The sequence below is a fragment of the Nilaparvata lugens genome, chromosome 9, assembly GCF_014356525.2.
Source record: "Nilaparvata lugens isolate BPH chromosome 9, ASM1435652v1, whole genome shotgun sequence".
Lineage (NCBI taxonomy): Eukaryota > Metazoa > Arthropoda > Insecta > Hemiptera > Delphacidae > Nilaparvata > Nilaparvata lugens.
In genome coordinates this window covers 12,952,377-12,967,227 of record NC_052512.1, presented here as the reverse complement: position 1 = coordinate 12,967,227, position 14,851 = coordinate 12,952,377, and the positions used below count along the sequence as shown (strand labels likewise).

Genomic DNA, 14,851 nt, shown 5'->3' with positions numbered 1-14,851 from the left:
ACCACTGGTTGCACAGAATCACCTTTATCAGTAGATAGGCTGCGTTCTTCATTCACAACCGGGAGGTTAGGTTTGTGAGATTTCTGTCACAAATTGTGGTTGCTTCCCACGAAGTTTGAAAGTGGGTGTATTTCCTGGGCAGGGAGCTGAATATTTTGCCAATAACCATCTCGTCATCGATTTCGTGTCCAACAGATTTCAATTTATGGGTCAAATTTTCCATACGGCTGATGAAACTAGCAATGTCTTCATTAGCTCTAGTGTAAAATTGAAAAAGTCCTGCATTAGAGAAATTTCTGTTTTTTTCATCACGTTCGTAGATTGACACGTTTTTTAAACATTTCACATGAAGTTTCACAGTTCAAAATGTGATTCAAAGGTTTTGAGTCAATTGTAGTTATTATTATTTTCTTGGCTTTAGCGTCCTTCAATTGAAAATAGAAAGTTCTTTTTCTTTACTAGGGTCGTTTGGTTTTATTCTTTTCCATTAACAATATCACTAAGTCCTTGAGAGTCGAACAAAATTTTAATTTTAAATTTCCACATTTGAAAGTCTTCATCGTTGGATAGCTTTCCAACCATACCCAAGTCCGAATCACTGGAACCAGCCATTTTTACTTTGAACTCGATTGCCTTACCTGATTTTACTTTTGGGTATTTTACTTTTACTTTTAATGTTTTTACTAGAGTTCAATCACTTCACCGGTATACTATTTAGAGTTGAATCTCCGAACTTCATTGTTGTCTTGCACGAGAGTATTAGGTTAAAAAAGTTTTTTTACTTGCACACGAAAGATCCAGCCTGGGCCCATAACCTGTTAAAGTTATATCGGTGAAGAAATAAATTATTACGATTATTTGAACATTATTACTGATTTTATTTTTTGTTGAAGGTTATATCGGTGAAGAAATAAATTATTACGATTATTTGAACATTATTACTGAGTTATTTTTACTTTAAAGTCAACCAATACATTGAACTCAAACGTTTTAATTAAGGCATGTTACCACACTTCACAGAGACAGAGTACAGTACAGAGTCACCAGTGCCTTGCCGATCACACATATTATTATTTAGTCTATTTCATTGTCAAACAACAATATCAAGAAGTTATAAGTTGGTCAGAATGATTATTTAATACATTTTCAATAAGCATGGATAACCTCAATAACCAGTTCATTCATTTTGTTGAGTCATGGACTCATTTTGTACAATGATATTTTTCAATAAAATTATTTTGTTCCCAAATTGAGGGGTCTCATCTGGCGAAATTATGTTGAAACAAGTAACTTGAAAAGCATTTTGAAGAGTTCTAGAGTTATCTCTATAGATGTAAAATAGTATTTGGCTATTTATGGAATCATCGATGTTAATACCCCTGAATAGTCATTATTATCATTGATAATACATTGGAATTGTCTATGTTATAATTATAAAAACTTATCTTCTATTTTTCAATGATTTGATTATTATTTTTTATTAGTTTGTAATAAACAAGATTCATCTCAGGAAGAACAAAGATACTTTGAAAATAGAGTAGGCTAGGCTAGTTTTACAAAGTTTATGTATAAATTCTACTTTAAACTATAGCCTAATAAATGAAAAATATTAAATAAAGAAATATTATGGAAACAGTAAGCTCTTATTAATATAAGAAAATGCATTGCCATAAGCCTGCATGCTGCAATGTAAGGTTTGAATCAGGTATAAATTGGAATAGAGCAATATTTATATGAAATTTGAGATTGTAAGAGTTATTTTTCAGTTGTCCTACTGGTGCAGGCCTTTCATAAAAAACATGCCTGAAAAAGAACCTAACAATAAAATTATTACAATAAGCACCATTATGGTCTTACCTTATTTGAGTTATGAAACAAAGATGTATTTACACCAGGAAAGTTCATCTTGAAGTGTCATCTTCCTTCATGTAACTGCAAAAAGTACAACATATCATTAACAAATACACAACATTTTTAAATGCAGTGAAATAGAATAATTTCATTACAAATGTTTGTCTCGATTTAATTAATACAATCAAATCAAATACGGTAAACCATATGGTACGGTACTATGTTTCAAGTGATTTTTCAAGTCTGTAGTAAGTTAGTAGTAATAAACTGCAGATCATTTTCTATCCTACATTGTATGAATAAAGTAAGTGATAATTATGCTTTCAAAGTTATTATAGTAAGTCTATAATTGAAAAAGTTGTATAATTTTACAGATTATAGGTACATGAGAAATCCTAACCTAGAAATTTATTTGTTTCACGACGAGGATGGGAATACAAGAATTCAAGTTACCTCTTCTTCGATCAAATTAAATCTGTGTCAGAAGAGTAAGAAGCTCTTGTTTATTTATCAAAAAGATTTTCCAAGAATAATAATAACAACAAGACACTAAAACTACATAATGAAATAACCCCAACAAATGAAAGCATGTTAGGCTACAAGACCTACGCCATTTCATTAATTGTCTTAAAACTTACACATATTAGCCTATTATAAATAGAAAATAGCTTACCTTCCAAAATGCTTGATGCAATTTATCGAAATCCACAATTAAAATAAGTTTAAAATAGTCTATTGAAATTCCAATGTCGCAGTGTCGCAGTACAATGATGCTATAGAGGATTCCAGTTTGTTTGGAATCTTAATGGCGGATTTGTACCACGTGATCGAGCTAGCCAATCAAAAGTGTGACACTCAATCACAGAATAAGTACAGAAAGGAAACTTGTAATCAATCACCTATCTAACCAATGCTTTTTACATGACCCCCAATACTAAACACGTCACGTGACCTTGGGAAGTTCCAATCCTGGTCTTCTGATTGGCTCGTGGCAGTGAACGAGATCAATTGATCCGGATCATTAAAGTAATCCGAACCTACCATCAATACTATTACAATGCGGCGCTTTCTAACAAGATGGCGGATTTTGGCGTCAGGGTATAGCCAAGTTTCCGTACTGTATGTATACTGTGACTCAATGGCCACACTGTCTCTATCAAGTCACTGTAGGCTGAACCGACAAGCGCGCGACCTAGCGGGAAGAATCGTAACTAACTTCGTTCTTTCATCCAGCTAAAAACAGTATTCAGATATTCAGAATTATGACCAACTAGAATTACCGAAAAATACTATAAGTAAACTAAAAAATATTTATAAAATAACATAGACAACAGAAAATATTTTATTGTAGTATATTCCAATGTTATTTTATTGATTTTATCGACATGGATTTCGAACGGTAATTATTTAAACTGAAAATTCGAATTTCAAAATGTGTGTTTGCTCATTGCTCATTGCTTGGAGTTGAAATATTTATTACTGTCAATAGAAAATAAACATTATTTATTATTAAATGATGAGAAGTTATTATTTAATTATGATTTAGATAAACATTATTCTTGTTTTGGATTTCTAGATTGGGATTTTATCATAAATGTAGGGTAGCCATTGAAATGATTCTCATCTAAATCCAACCACAGTCATTGTTACCAGCTTAATTTTTGTTTTCATGCACTAATCCTCCATATAACCCACCAACTATTTTGTGTTGCCATGTTGCAAATCTGGAGTGCAGAAAATTTTTTTCCCACACTAGAGCGGAAAAGTGATTCTTTGCGGTCTGTAATCAGTGCAGGAATGGCCACTTTTCAAGGTATCTGTAGAAAATAGTATATTTCGCACCTGGGGCCGAAAATGAGATATTTCCGGCTCGAAATCGGTTTTTAAGTCCGAGGCCGTAGGCCGAGGACTAGAAAAGATTGAGAGCCGGAAATACATTTTTGCCAATGGTGCGAACGCTATTTTTCGCCACACCAAAAAAAAACTTCCCAATATATAAGAAATTAAAAAATAGATAAAATTCAAACAGCCTATTTTGATAGTTTGATTCTTGGTTATGACAACTTTCACTGTCAATTAATTTCAATATTACTAATTAATAATTTACAATAGTGACAATATTTTTATACTATTAATATGTTGAATAATTGTTTGAATTTTTATAGCTCGCGCTTTGCGCCTGGTGCAATATCTCATGGATAGATGGATGAATAGAATTTTCATTACTATTTTGAAATAATGTGTTAAAAAATTAATATAATTGCATATTTCACAGTTTTGTCTCAAAATATATCTAAAAAATTGATTGAAATTTAAATTACGGTAACTAATATAAAAAATAGCTAATAAAAGTCGAAATTCATCAACAAAAAAAATGTCACTGCCCGAGGTTCGAACCTAGACAATGTTTGTAATTCACTGAGTTTGAGAGTTCTGATGTATTACGCCTTTATGCTCTCGGCCATTGCATATTTTTAATCAAAGAGGCCTGTAAGTCAGGTAACGTATGTAGGCTACTATAATATAGTGTAGGCCTATAGCGGCAAACTTGAAGCCGGTTTGCCGGCATTTTCACAACAAAATATTGCTCTGAAAATAGTTAAATCATAGAGAAAACATTCGAAGATTCAATCTTGAGTAAGCCTAATGTTTTCTCTATATGGTTTGATATTGAAGAAAAATTATCTAAAAGTTTTAATAATGAATTATGGAAAAATTACTAGGAATTTTTCAGTCAAGGCTGAGTTTCACCAGTAGGCTTACCTTAAACTTTAGATCTCTGCTGTATTTTCCTATTATTATTGTTGATTGTATTGCATTAAGAAGTGGAATTCGATAATAAAAAAGAAACAATTATTACTCTACCTCACTTTTAAATGTTGATACAATTATTGTACTTTGATTTCAAATTCGATTCTCAACTTTTAAATACTTGCGATACATACCTTTCTGACAATGGACAATGCAGCCAACATTATATTGTTGAGGCTATGGAGATATCATCGTATTGTTTGATATCAAAAACACAATAATAAATATTAAATTATGAAACAGTAATTCATAAAATATATTATAGACATGATACAGCGATTCACGATACATAATTATATAGATTATTACAGTCGTTATGAGATTATCTCTATGATTTTTGTGAGATCGGACACAATCAGCTGTTATTCAAGGTCATTTTACAGCCCTAGGGCCGTAAAGTTTTACCGGCCTGGTCGGAAAACAATCACTTTCGGCCTCCATATGACGCACGTAAACCAGCTCATTACATCCAAGTGTGGCGAAAAGATATATTATTGAAACTCATTGTGTATCATTTCGGATGCAACACGTTGCTTTTGAGAAGATACGAAAGAGCACCTGTTGCTTATGGAAAGATATATTGAAGCTACTTGTGTATCTTTTCAGATGCAACACATTGCTTTTGAGAAGATAAAAAAGTGCATCTGTTGCTTATGGAAAGATATATTATTGAAGCTCCTTGTGTATCATTTCGGATGCAACACGTTGCTTTTGAGAAGATACGAAAGAGCACCTGTTGCTTATGGAAAGATATATTGAAGCTACTTGTGTATCTTTTCAGATGCAACACGTTGCTTTTGAGAAGATACAATAGAGCATCTGTTGCTTATGGAAAGATACATAAAAGATCCTTGTGTATCTATTCGGATGCAACACGTTGCTTTTGTGAAGATACAATAGAGCATCTGTTGCTTATGGAAAGATACATTAAAGCTCCTTGTGTATCTATTCGGATGCAACACGTTGCTTTTGTGAAGATACAATAGAGCATCTGTTGCTTATGGAAAGATACATAAAAGCTCCTTGTGTATCTTTTCGGATGCATCAAGCTTCTTTTGAGAAGATACAAAAGAGCATCAACATCATCAACATTGAAATATTGATAACATTTGTCAACTTTTTGTCTCTTGTATTTTTTTGTTAAGTGAACGATTTTAGTGAAATTTGCAATAAAAAATTTAAAATGACCGTCATTTTGAAAATTCACATCTATAATTTTTACTTTCCTTGCCCTATTACCAAAGGTAAGGAAAGTATTGCTTTCCGAAAAAAATTAAGGTACCCCAAATTGTAAATTTCTATACGTTTCAAGTTCCCCTGAGTCCAAAAAAGTGGTTTTTGGGTATTGGTCTGTCTGTGTGTGTGTGTGTGTGTGTGTGTGTGTGTGTGTTGTGTGTGTGTGTGTGGTGTGTGTGTGTGTGTGTGTGTGTGTGTGGTGTGTGTGTGTGTGTGTGTGTGTGTGTGTGTGTGTGTGTGTGTGTGTAAGTGCGTCTGTGTACACGATATCTCATCTCCCAATTAACGGAATGACTTGAAATTTGGAACTTAAGGTCCTGACAATATAAGGATCGGACACGAATAATTTCGATCAAATTCAATCAAAGATGGCGGCTAAAATGGCGAAAATGTTGTCAAAAACAGGGTTTTTCGCGATTTTTTCGAAAACGGCTCCAACTATTCTGATCAAATTCATACCTAAATTAGTCATTGATAAGTAAGCTCTATCAAATGCCATAAGTCCCATCTATGCAAAGTTTGATCTTAGATTCCCAATTATCAGGATTCAGATACAATTTAAACAAAAAATGTTAAGTGGAAAAGATTGAGCATGAAAATCTCTACAATTAATGTTGAGTAACATTTTTACCTAAAATTGAAAATAAGCTCGAAATTCGAGAAAATGTGATTATTTCAATTGCAAACTGTTGACAACTGTTGATTCTATTAAATCATTCACTATGAAGAGATAGCAGACCTTGTGTGTTTCCAGCGTTATTGTCCTGTCACCAGCTGGCTCAGATCTTTAAAAAGTAGTAGACTTGAGATGCGCGGGAACACTAGCGTCAGGTGATTATTTTTCTTAACGGCTAGGAAAGTTGTGTGAGTGGGCCACACCAGATTTTCTATTTTATTTTTTAAAGTTGAGTCTTTATAGCAAAAATATTCATGCCAAATTTCAGATCAATACAACATTTCGTTCTTGAGATAAAAATTCCCAAAAGAAAAAACAAAATGGCAGCTATAAGGATACGGTAACCGCTGAGTTTTGGACACTTAGAATACGACATTTGTAGTCTCCTATCACCCAGGACAATACCCTGAAATGTTCGACACTACTTCTGAGACACTCTGTATACGGTATCCAGTAATTAGATCTAAGAAATGAATTAAAAGGCTTTGAGATACAAAAAAGTCATACAATAATTGATAAAGAATAAGTAAATAATATTATAATATTTGTTTGTGTTGCAGATGTCGTGTTCTGTGACAAAGAACTCAAGCTGCTGGATGCTGTGCTGCCCGCGTGGCACTATTCTGGTGACCGGTCGGCTGACGCATCAGGGTGTCGTGTGTGGCCAGGCAGTGCCACTAGAGGCCGACATTCACAATATGACCAACTACAACATCAACCAGTCCTATCTCTCCATCATACAGGTGGCATATCAAATCAACTCAATCTATTTCCATAAAAAATACTTACAACATAATCTTCAACATCTTCTTCTACTTCTTATCCTTCCCCCTTCATCACAACCTGCCATCTTCCTCTTCTTCTCTTTATTCTCCTTCCTCTTATTTTTCTTCTTCTCCTCCTCAACCACCATCTCCTCCCTCTTCTTCTTCACCTCCTCCTCCACCACTATCTCTTCCCTCTTCTTCTTCTTCTTCTTCTTCTTCTTTTCTTCTTCTTCTTCTTCTTCTTCTTCTTCTTCTTCTTCTTCTTCTTCTTCTTCTTAATCATGGAAATATTGTTTAATGATTGTGAAAGTACCTATACAAATTGTCATTATTATGTTTTATTCGGAAACAGGTAACGTCTTACCTTAACAGTCATGGAATTGCCGTGTGCGAAGATGAACGCCTGGTGTTGGAAGTGAAGAATGGAAGAATACCTAAGGGAGAGTTTGTGATATGGCCTGAAAACAAAATGAAAGTTCCCCCTCTACCACCCACATCTCAATCACGAACACTTTGTAAGATAATTGTCATCAGTTATCGAGTTCAAGTAAGTAGCCTACCTATTTTTTGTCATAGTGATTCAATATCAGCCGTTTTCCATGCATGAAATCAAGCCGGTAAAAAGCTGTTTGCAGAACAAATAAACATATGATTCTCATTACAGCATACTCTACTGTAATGAAACCATATGTTTCATTTACTGTCGATTATGTTTCCTAGTTCCAAAACAGGAACAGCAAAACTGCTACAAAAAGCCACCTTCAGAGCTCCAGGTGGAAGTTTTGTCAACTTCCACAAAATTCTTTATTCCGAATTTGTAAACTAGGTTATGTTTATAGAATGCATCTTAGACCAGTTATAGAATAGACACGCTGGGAAGTCTAGCCTCTGAAGCCAACATCTACTGCCAAATCCACCCATCTTGACGTCACAACCAAGCTAAAACAATGCATTGTTCATCAACAATGTAAGTTAAACACCACAAACACTTACACAAAAACTCAAAATGTCATTGCTGTGACGTCAAGATGGGCGGGTTTGGCTGTAGATGTTGGCTTCATCGACTTTCAGTATGAATATACAATGAGCCGTGTCTATTCTATAACAGGTCTAAGGAATGCATGTAATAACCTGAGCACAAGCAGGTAATGTTTTCTATTTTCTCAATTATTCTTCTTCACATTATTATGACAAAAAATAGTGTACGTTACTTGGACGTGAATGTCTTTTGCAGTGCTCAAATAAAATTCTAGTCTCATCTAACTCTCGACTAGAAACATAATTATCGCCTGCAAAAGGCCTCTTCCCGTCCATGTGACATAAGATACTATTTCAGTACACGTCCCGTAGCTTTGCCTCCGTCACTTTGAAACAGCATATTGGCAAGGTATGATTCGCGGGGTGATATTCACGGCTTTGCAAAAACATCATGCTTCACAGACACTAGATCCCCTAGATGGAGGACGCTCCCTACACATCAGAGATTTCTCATGAAAGAGGGAGTTACAAAATATAGTATCTCCATCAATGTTGAACGAATGTCAACTGATAGGCTGTGTTGTGCTAAAAAGACGTAACTTCAGCTAATTGTGTAGTTTTTCCGATGCAACACGTTGCTTTTGAGAAGATACAAAAGAGCAGCATCTGTTGCTTATGAAAAGATACAAAGCTATTCAAAAATGTTGGATGTTTTTGAACAGGTAGTATATTGTAGTCTAGTGGCCCTCCGCCATAGGCAAAGTTACAGGACCCGGACTGTACATTACCGTCAAAAATTATTGTCCATTCCAGTTGAGTGTTATTGCTATAATAAATCAACTACAGTACTCCATATCGTACCATAATGATGAAATCCATTTTTCAAGGTAGTTGAATTCATAGGACACACAGTTGTCACGTTTCCTTTTCTATCACCGCATATAGCCTACTAGTATGTAGCCTATTGTATAGTATAGTACGGTAAAATAGTACCGTACTTATAAATAAGAGCCTATAACATTATAAAATAATCTGTAACATTGGAAACATATATTAGGGCCCAGTTGCACAAAAGTCTGTCAAATATTTTAAGGGTGATTCAAATGACGGTTGATTGCTACGGGAATCAATCAGCCAAGTGAAAGACGTCTTTAATTAGCACTTAATCACGCAATTAAACTGTAGCAATTAAAATGTTACACAGTTTTTAAAATATTTTAATAAAAAGGGTACTACAAGTTTTATATTGTTTCTATTAATTTGAATAGAGTAGCCCATATACAGGTTGTCCCACCAAAATTGTAACAGCCGTTGACCATAGATTATTCACATCATTTATGACAAAAAATGTTCAGTAAACTTTTTCTCTATCGACCTTAGTTTTCGAGATATTATATAGATTTTTCTATATTTTCAGAATATGCCCACTTCCGGTCATTAAATACTCAATAACTCAAAAACTACCGGTCGAATTTCAATTTCAAGGGTATTGTTGGAAAGAGAAAAACATTTCAAACAAGACTAATGTAATTTTATCTGTTGTCAGATATTTTGTGGTTTTTTATTAGGGCTTAAACTTGAAAAAAATGCTATTCTTCAAATTCAAAGTTAAATTTCAAACCGATTTTTCTTGATTTTTCTCCGGGTAATTATAGTGGTTTTAATATTCCAAAAACTTCTCAATTTCATAAGCTTTCGAATGAGTATAAATTCGAGAAGGTAGGTTCCATGATAGAGTGTTTAAAACTGCTAATTTTTATCTGGAATAAACATCTTCAAAATGAGGAAATTCACAAACAGCATGCATCAAGTGGTGATCCTAAAAGGGTGAAATCACCTGATTATTGCATTATTTTCTGTAGCAAATAGCCTAAATCCTATATAAAATATAAATCATACAATTTTATAAGATCCAACAAAATTTATTCATGGAATAATAATTCAAAGTAGATGAACGACAGAATTAAAAAAAACTGATGGTAATCAAGTTACATATCATGCTCACTGCTTACAGGAATTCAAAATAGCCTCCATTTCTGTTTATGCAACTTCTGCTGCGTTTCATGAAGCTTCGAGTTGCCCGCCTCACTTCGTTGGGCCGTGTCATCATTATACTTTAAACGTCAATCGAACTCTGAGAATCAGTTCCTCCCTGGTCTCTACAGGTTCTTTGTGAACTTTACTTTTCACAACTCCCCAAAAATACTCTAATAAAGTCTATTGGAGTAAGATCAGGTGAGCGTGGTGGCCAACTTATGGGTCCACCTCGGCCAATCCATCGTCCAGCATAATAATTGTTATCAAGCCGCCCACGGACGTTTTTAGCATACGAGGGAGGCAGCCATCCAACTGGAGCCACATATTCTGCCTCGAATTGAGAGGCACGTCTTCCATCAATTCGAGAAGCTCATTTACCAGAAAGTCCATATAAACTCTACCATTTATTCTTGCAGGGAAAATGAAAGGTCCATGTAGGTATATTGTGGAAATTTACAGCACCAGTTCTTGTGAACGTACTTTTATATGTCCATAAAATGTTTGAAATACAATATTGTGCTAGGATCCAACGGCAAAACTGCATCCTTGAAACAGAATCAGGTTCATTCAACTCTTGAACTGGGGTATCATGAAATGGTCGAAAGCTATTGTTCTTCAAAAGTCTATTCTTAGAACTATCATTCTTGAATCAACCAACATCCCAGCTGCCCGCCGGATGCTGGATCGAGGATCCTGCTCGAAATACTTTAGAATAAGATTCTCAAAAGCTTCAGAAATTAAGACGGGCTTCTCGTACCTTGAAACTGATCCTAGACCCTTATCATCTTGACATCTGTCAATCTCAAAAACGTGAGATGGGTGTTTTCGGTCAGGAAAACGTCTCCTGAATACTGTTATTTTATTCAGGATATTATGGTTCAGGAAATAATGCAAGTTATTGAGAAAGTCATATCATTGTAGAATGTTGAAATGTTGATTAAAACTTGTGAATATTGTCAGAGATAAATCTGGTGATTTTCATCCCTTTAGGATCACCACTTGATGCATGCTGTTTGTTAATTTCCTCATTTTGAAGATGTTTATTCCAGATATTAGCAGTTTTAAACACTTTATCATGCAACTTACCTTCTCGAATTCATACTCATTCGAAAGCTTATGAAATTGAGAAGTTTCTGGAATATTGAAACCACTATAATTACCCGGAGAAAAATCAAGAAAAATCGGTTTGAAATTTAACTTTGAATTTGAAGAATAGCATTTTTTCAAGTTTAAGCCCTAATAAAAAACCACAAAATATCAACATATATTTTGTGGTTTTTTATTATGACCACATATGTGTATTATTTTATTATTTTTTATAATGACAACAGATGAAATTACATTAATCTTGTTTGAAATGTTTTTCTCTTTCCAACAATATCCTCGAAATTGAAATTCAACCAGTAGTTTTCGAGTTATTGAGTATTTAATGACCGGAAGTGGGCATATTCTGAAAATATTGAAAAATCTATATAACTCGAAAACTAAGGTCGATAGGGATAAAGTTTACAAAACATTTTTTGTCATAAATGTTGTAAATAATCTATGGTCAACGGCTATTACAACATTGGTGGGACACTCTATGTATAAGTGAATTCAAACACTGTCATTATAGCGTGGACCTCACTATAGTACATTAGAGTTTATTTTACAAATGAACGTTTGAGTGTATTACAAGCAGAATATTGTAGTCTTATCTATTGCTGAACATATATTATTCCTTGTATTATTTTTTATTGAATAAACTACTACGGTATGTCTGCAACTCCATGCATCTGTTGTTTTTTAAACAATAAATTAGTAAATTGAAGGAAATTACTGAGATATTGTATTTATTCAAATTCTAATGAATTATTAATTATTATTAAACGAAAATCCAAATCAAATCCTGCGAATCACGCTGAAGACCTCTGCTACTGCAAATATTGACAACAGGGTAAACAGCTAGATGGAAATTCCGTGGGGTCCCAATCGACCGAATCCCAAACGACCGAAGGTGATAGGATTCCCATCCAGCCGAAAAATTCATTTTCCCAATTTGCCGAACGCTTTCGGTCATTTGCGACAAACTAGAGAGATTTTCGGTCGTTTGAGAAACCTATCACTTTCGGCCAGTTGGGACTCTCAACATTTTAGGCTCAATGCGACCAACAACGTTTTCTTTCGATTGGGAAAATTCTTAAAAGTTTTCGTCATTTGGGATTCAGCTGAATGAGAACGTTCCAGTTCCAATATTTCATTAATTCAATCGAATGAGAAAAAATAGAATACTTCTAAATCTGCAACTTGATATACAAGCTTGTAGTGCGTGTTGCGTATCTCTAAATAAAATGGGCGAACATGTTTTTGACACCTCAACTCCTCCATGGTTCTCGACCGATTTTGTTAGGTAGTTCAAGTCTCATTTGAAAGATCTCATCGAGTAGATAGATGTTCGAGAAGGTCTTACATTTTAAAAAACGTCATTGTGGAAACTGAAATTCTTAAAAACGGAAAACGGAATTCTATAATTCGGTAAAACTGAAAACTGGAAATTCAATGAGCGCTACCGGTACTAGCCTAATCAAAAATTATTTTTTTTGGAGCTGACAAGTGATTTTTGAATAGTAGCGCTCATCAAATTTGCATCCAGCTGTTTACCCTGTTGTCAATATTTGCAGTAGCAGAAGTCTTCAGGGTGATTAGCAGCATTTGATTTCGATTTTCGTTCAATAATATTTAATAACTAGCTTGCCCGGCGAACCTCGTAACGCCAAATAGTTATGCATCTCATAACAAAATTTAGCTGGATGCACACCTGAGGAGGCACGATGCGGCATTTTGCATCCAGGTGCTTCTTGCTTATTGGTTTGAATGGAAGAACTCACACACACTGAATCGGGCATGGCGTGGAACGCTGTGATAAGGCACTCTCCATAAGATATCAACACTTTGTATCACCAAGCCGCGCCTCCTCAGGTGTGCTTAGCCTTAGCTTAATCTGATGCATCTTTGAAAATTTAATTTGATGCATTTTTATGAAAATTTTCCAACAATCAGTATTTACATTTATATCTCAATATGGGCTTCCTTTGTGCTTAATTATATATTTATTTTGTAATAATTTAACAAAATCAATTAATTCTAAACACCGAAGACAGCACAATATTATTCGAAACAGAACAATGTCTTTAGAGCATGTAAGTCTTCAACCTGAGGCCGCACTGCTGGATGGTTAAACACAGAACAGTCATTTTGTTTTTAGTCTGGGCGTTTCGAATGAAATACATGGGCGGTTATGGAGCAGCACACACTCTTGTCTACTATCTACCGACGGCTTTTGGATGACGCAATGATTATAACAGCTGATTTTTATTTATGTGTGTGGCTAGCTCACAAATCTTCTCCCATAAACATTTCATGCAAACTTTGAAGGACCGTAGGAAAGAGTCCTGAAGTTGGATTATAAATTTGATAGGCCATAAACCTGGTCCTAAACATAACGAACACAACTAAACAAAAATCATCAAATTCGGTGCACACATAAAAAAGTTATTGAATGTAAAAATTTGAGGCTCGATTTTTATTTATATAGATAAGTAAATTTATTGAAAAAGTGTGGGCCACGGTAGTACTAGTTTATACAGTAAGAAATTTATCAAGACACTCTGTAAATTAACCTTTCTTACCGAATTTTCCAAATGCAACAATTATTATTAAATATGTTACAGCAAGTTATAACTGTAATATTTAGTAATAACTGTGATACTTTATTACGGTACCGTTGATTTTTTTTCAGATACGCCTAAAATTGTCAATGAAAGGTGAAAGTGTAACAGTGAATCTTCCATTAATAATTGGGAACATCCCGTTTAGAAAAGATTTCAAAAATCTCGAATACGATGATGACGAGAATCAACCACACAATCGAATTATTTTTCAAAAAGCAATACCAAATCAAGACTTCTAAAACAACTACGTAAGTTGAAAATAATTAACTTTGTCAATGTTTACTGTAACTTTTTTCTGTCTTATGCATTATGCTTTACTGTACTATCATTTTTTATTTATATAATGGATAAAAAGCTATTTCATACTCTGTGCTCTTTTTAAGTTTGTTTATTATCTTCTATTCTCTCACATGATATTGTAGCTACAATGAGGTTCACGTTATAATGACAGTGGAGAAAGATAGGAGAACAACGTTGCGGATCCTCTGTCTAGTCAATGCCTTCTATCTTCAACTATAGACAGAAGCTTCTATGGAGGGTAACTGATACCGGTTTATTTATGTAATACTGTATCAACTTTTCATTCTCGTTTAAAATAATCAATTATATTTTATCAAGCAAGAAATTATATTTCTCAATGACTTCATAATGAATTTTCATAATCCAGATTAAATATTTTGTTAATTAACCATATTTCTTGCCGTGCTACCAATTTTTCCTTAAACGGTTGGAATAGCATTTAACACCTATCAACCTAAAGATAGTTGTCGGCTCCAATAAAATAG

General features: G+C 34.2%; 1 protein-coding gene across 4 annotated transcripts in view; it reads left to right on the top strand.

The window, feature by feature from the left end:
- LOC111064376 (arrestin domain-containing protein 17-like) overlaps nt 1-14,851 on the top strand; it is a 52,524-nt gene that overhangs the window by 31,796 nt on the left and 5,877 nt on the right. For all 4 annotated transcript variants that reach the window (XM_039435504.1, XM_039435507.1, XM_039435508.1 and 1 more), the window contains exons 6-8: nt 7,135-7,317; nt 7,694-7,888; nt 14,135-14,314. In XM_039435504.1, coding sequence (XP_039291438.1) covers nt 7,135-7,317; nt 7,694-7,888; nt 14,135-14,305 — 549 coding nt within the window. In that variant the 3' untranslated portion in view covers nt 14,306-14,314. The remainder of the gene's footprint in view (nt 1-7,134; nt 7,318-7,693; nt 7,889-14,134; nt 14,315-14,851) is intronic.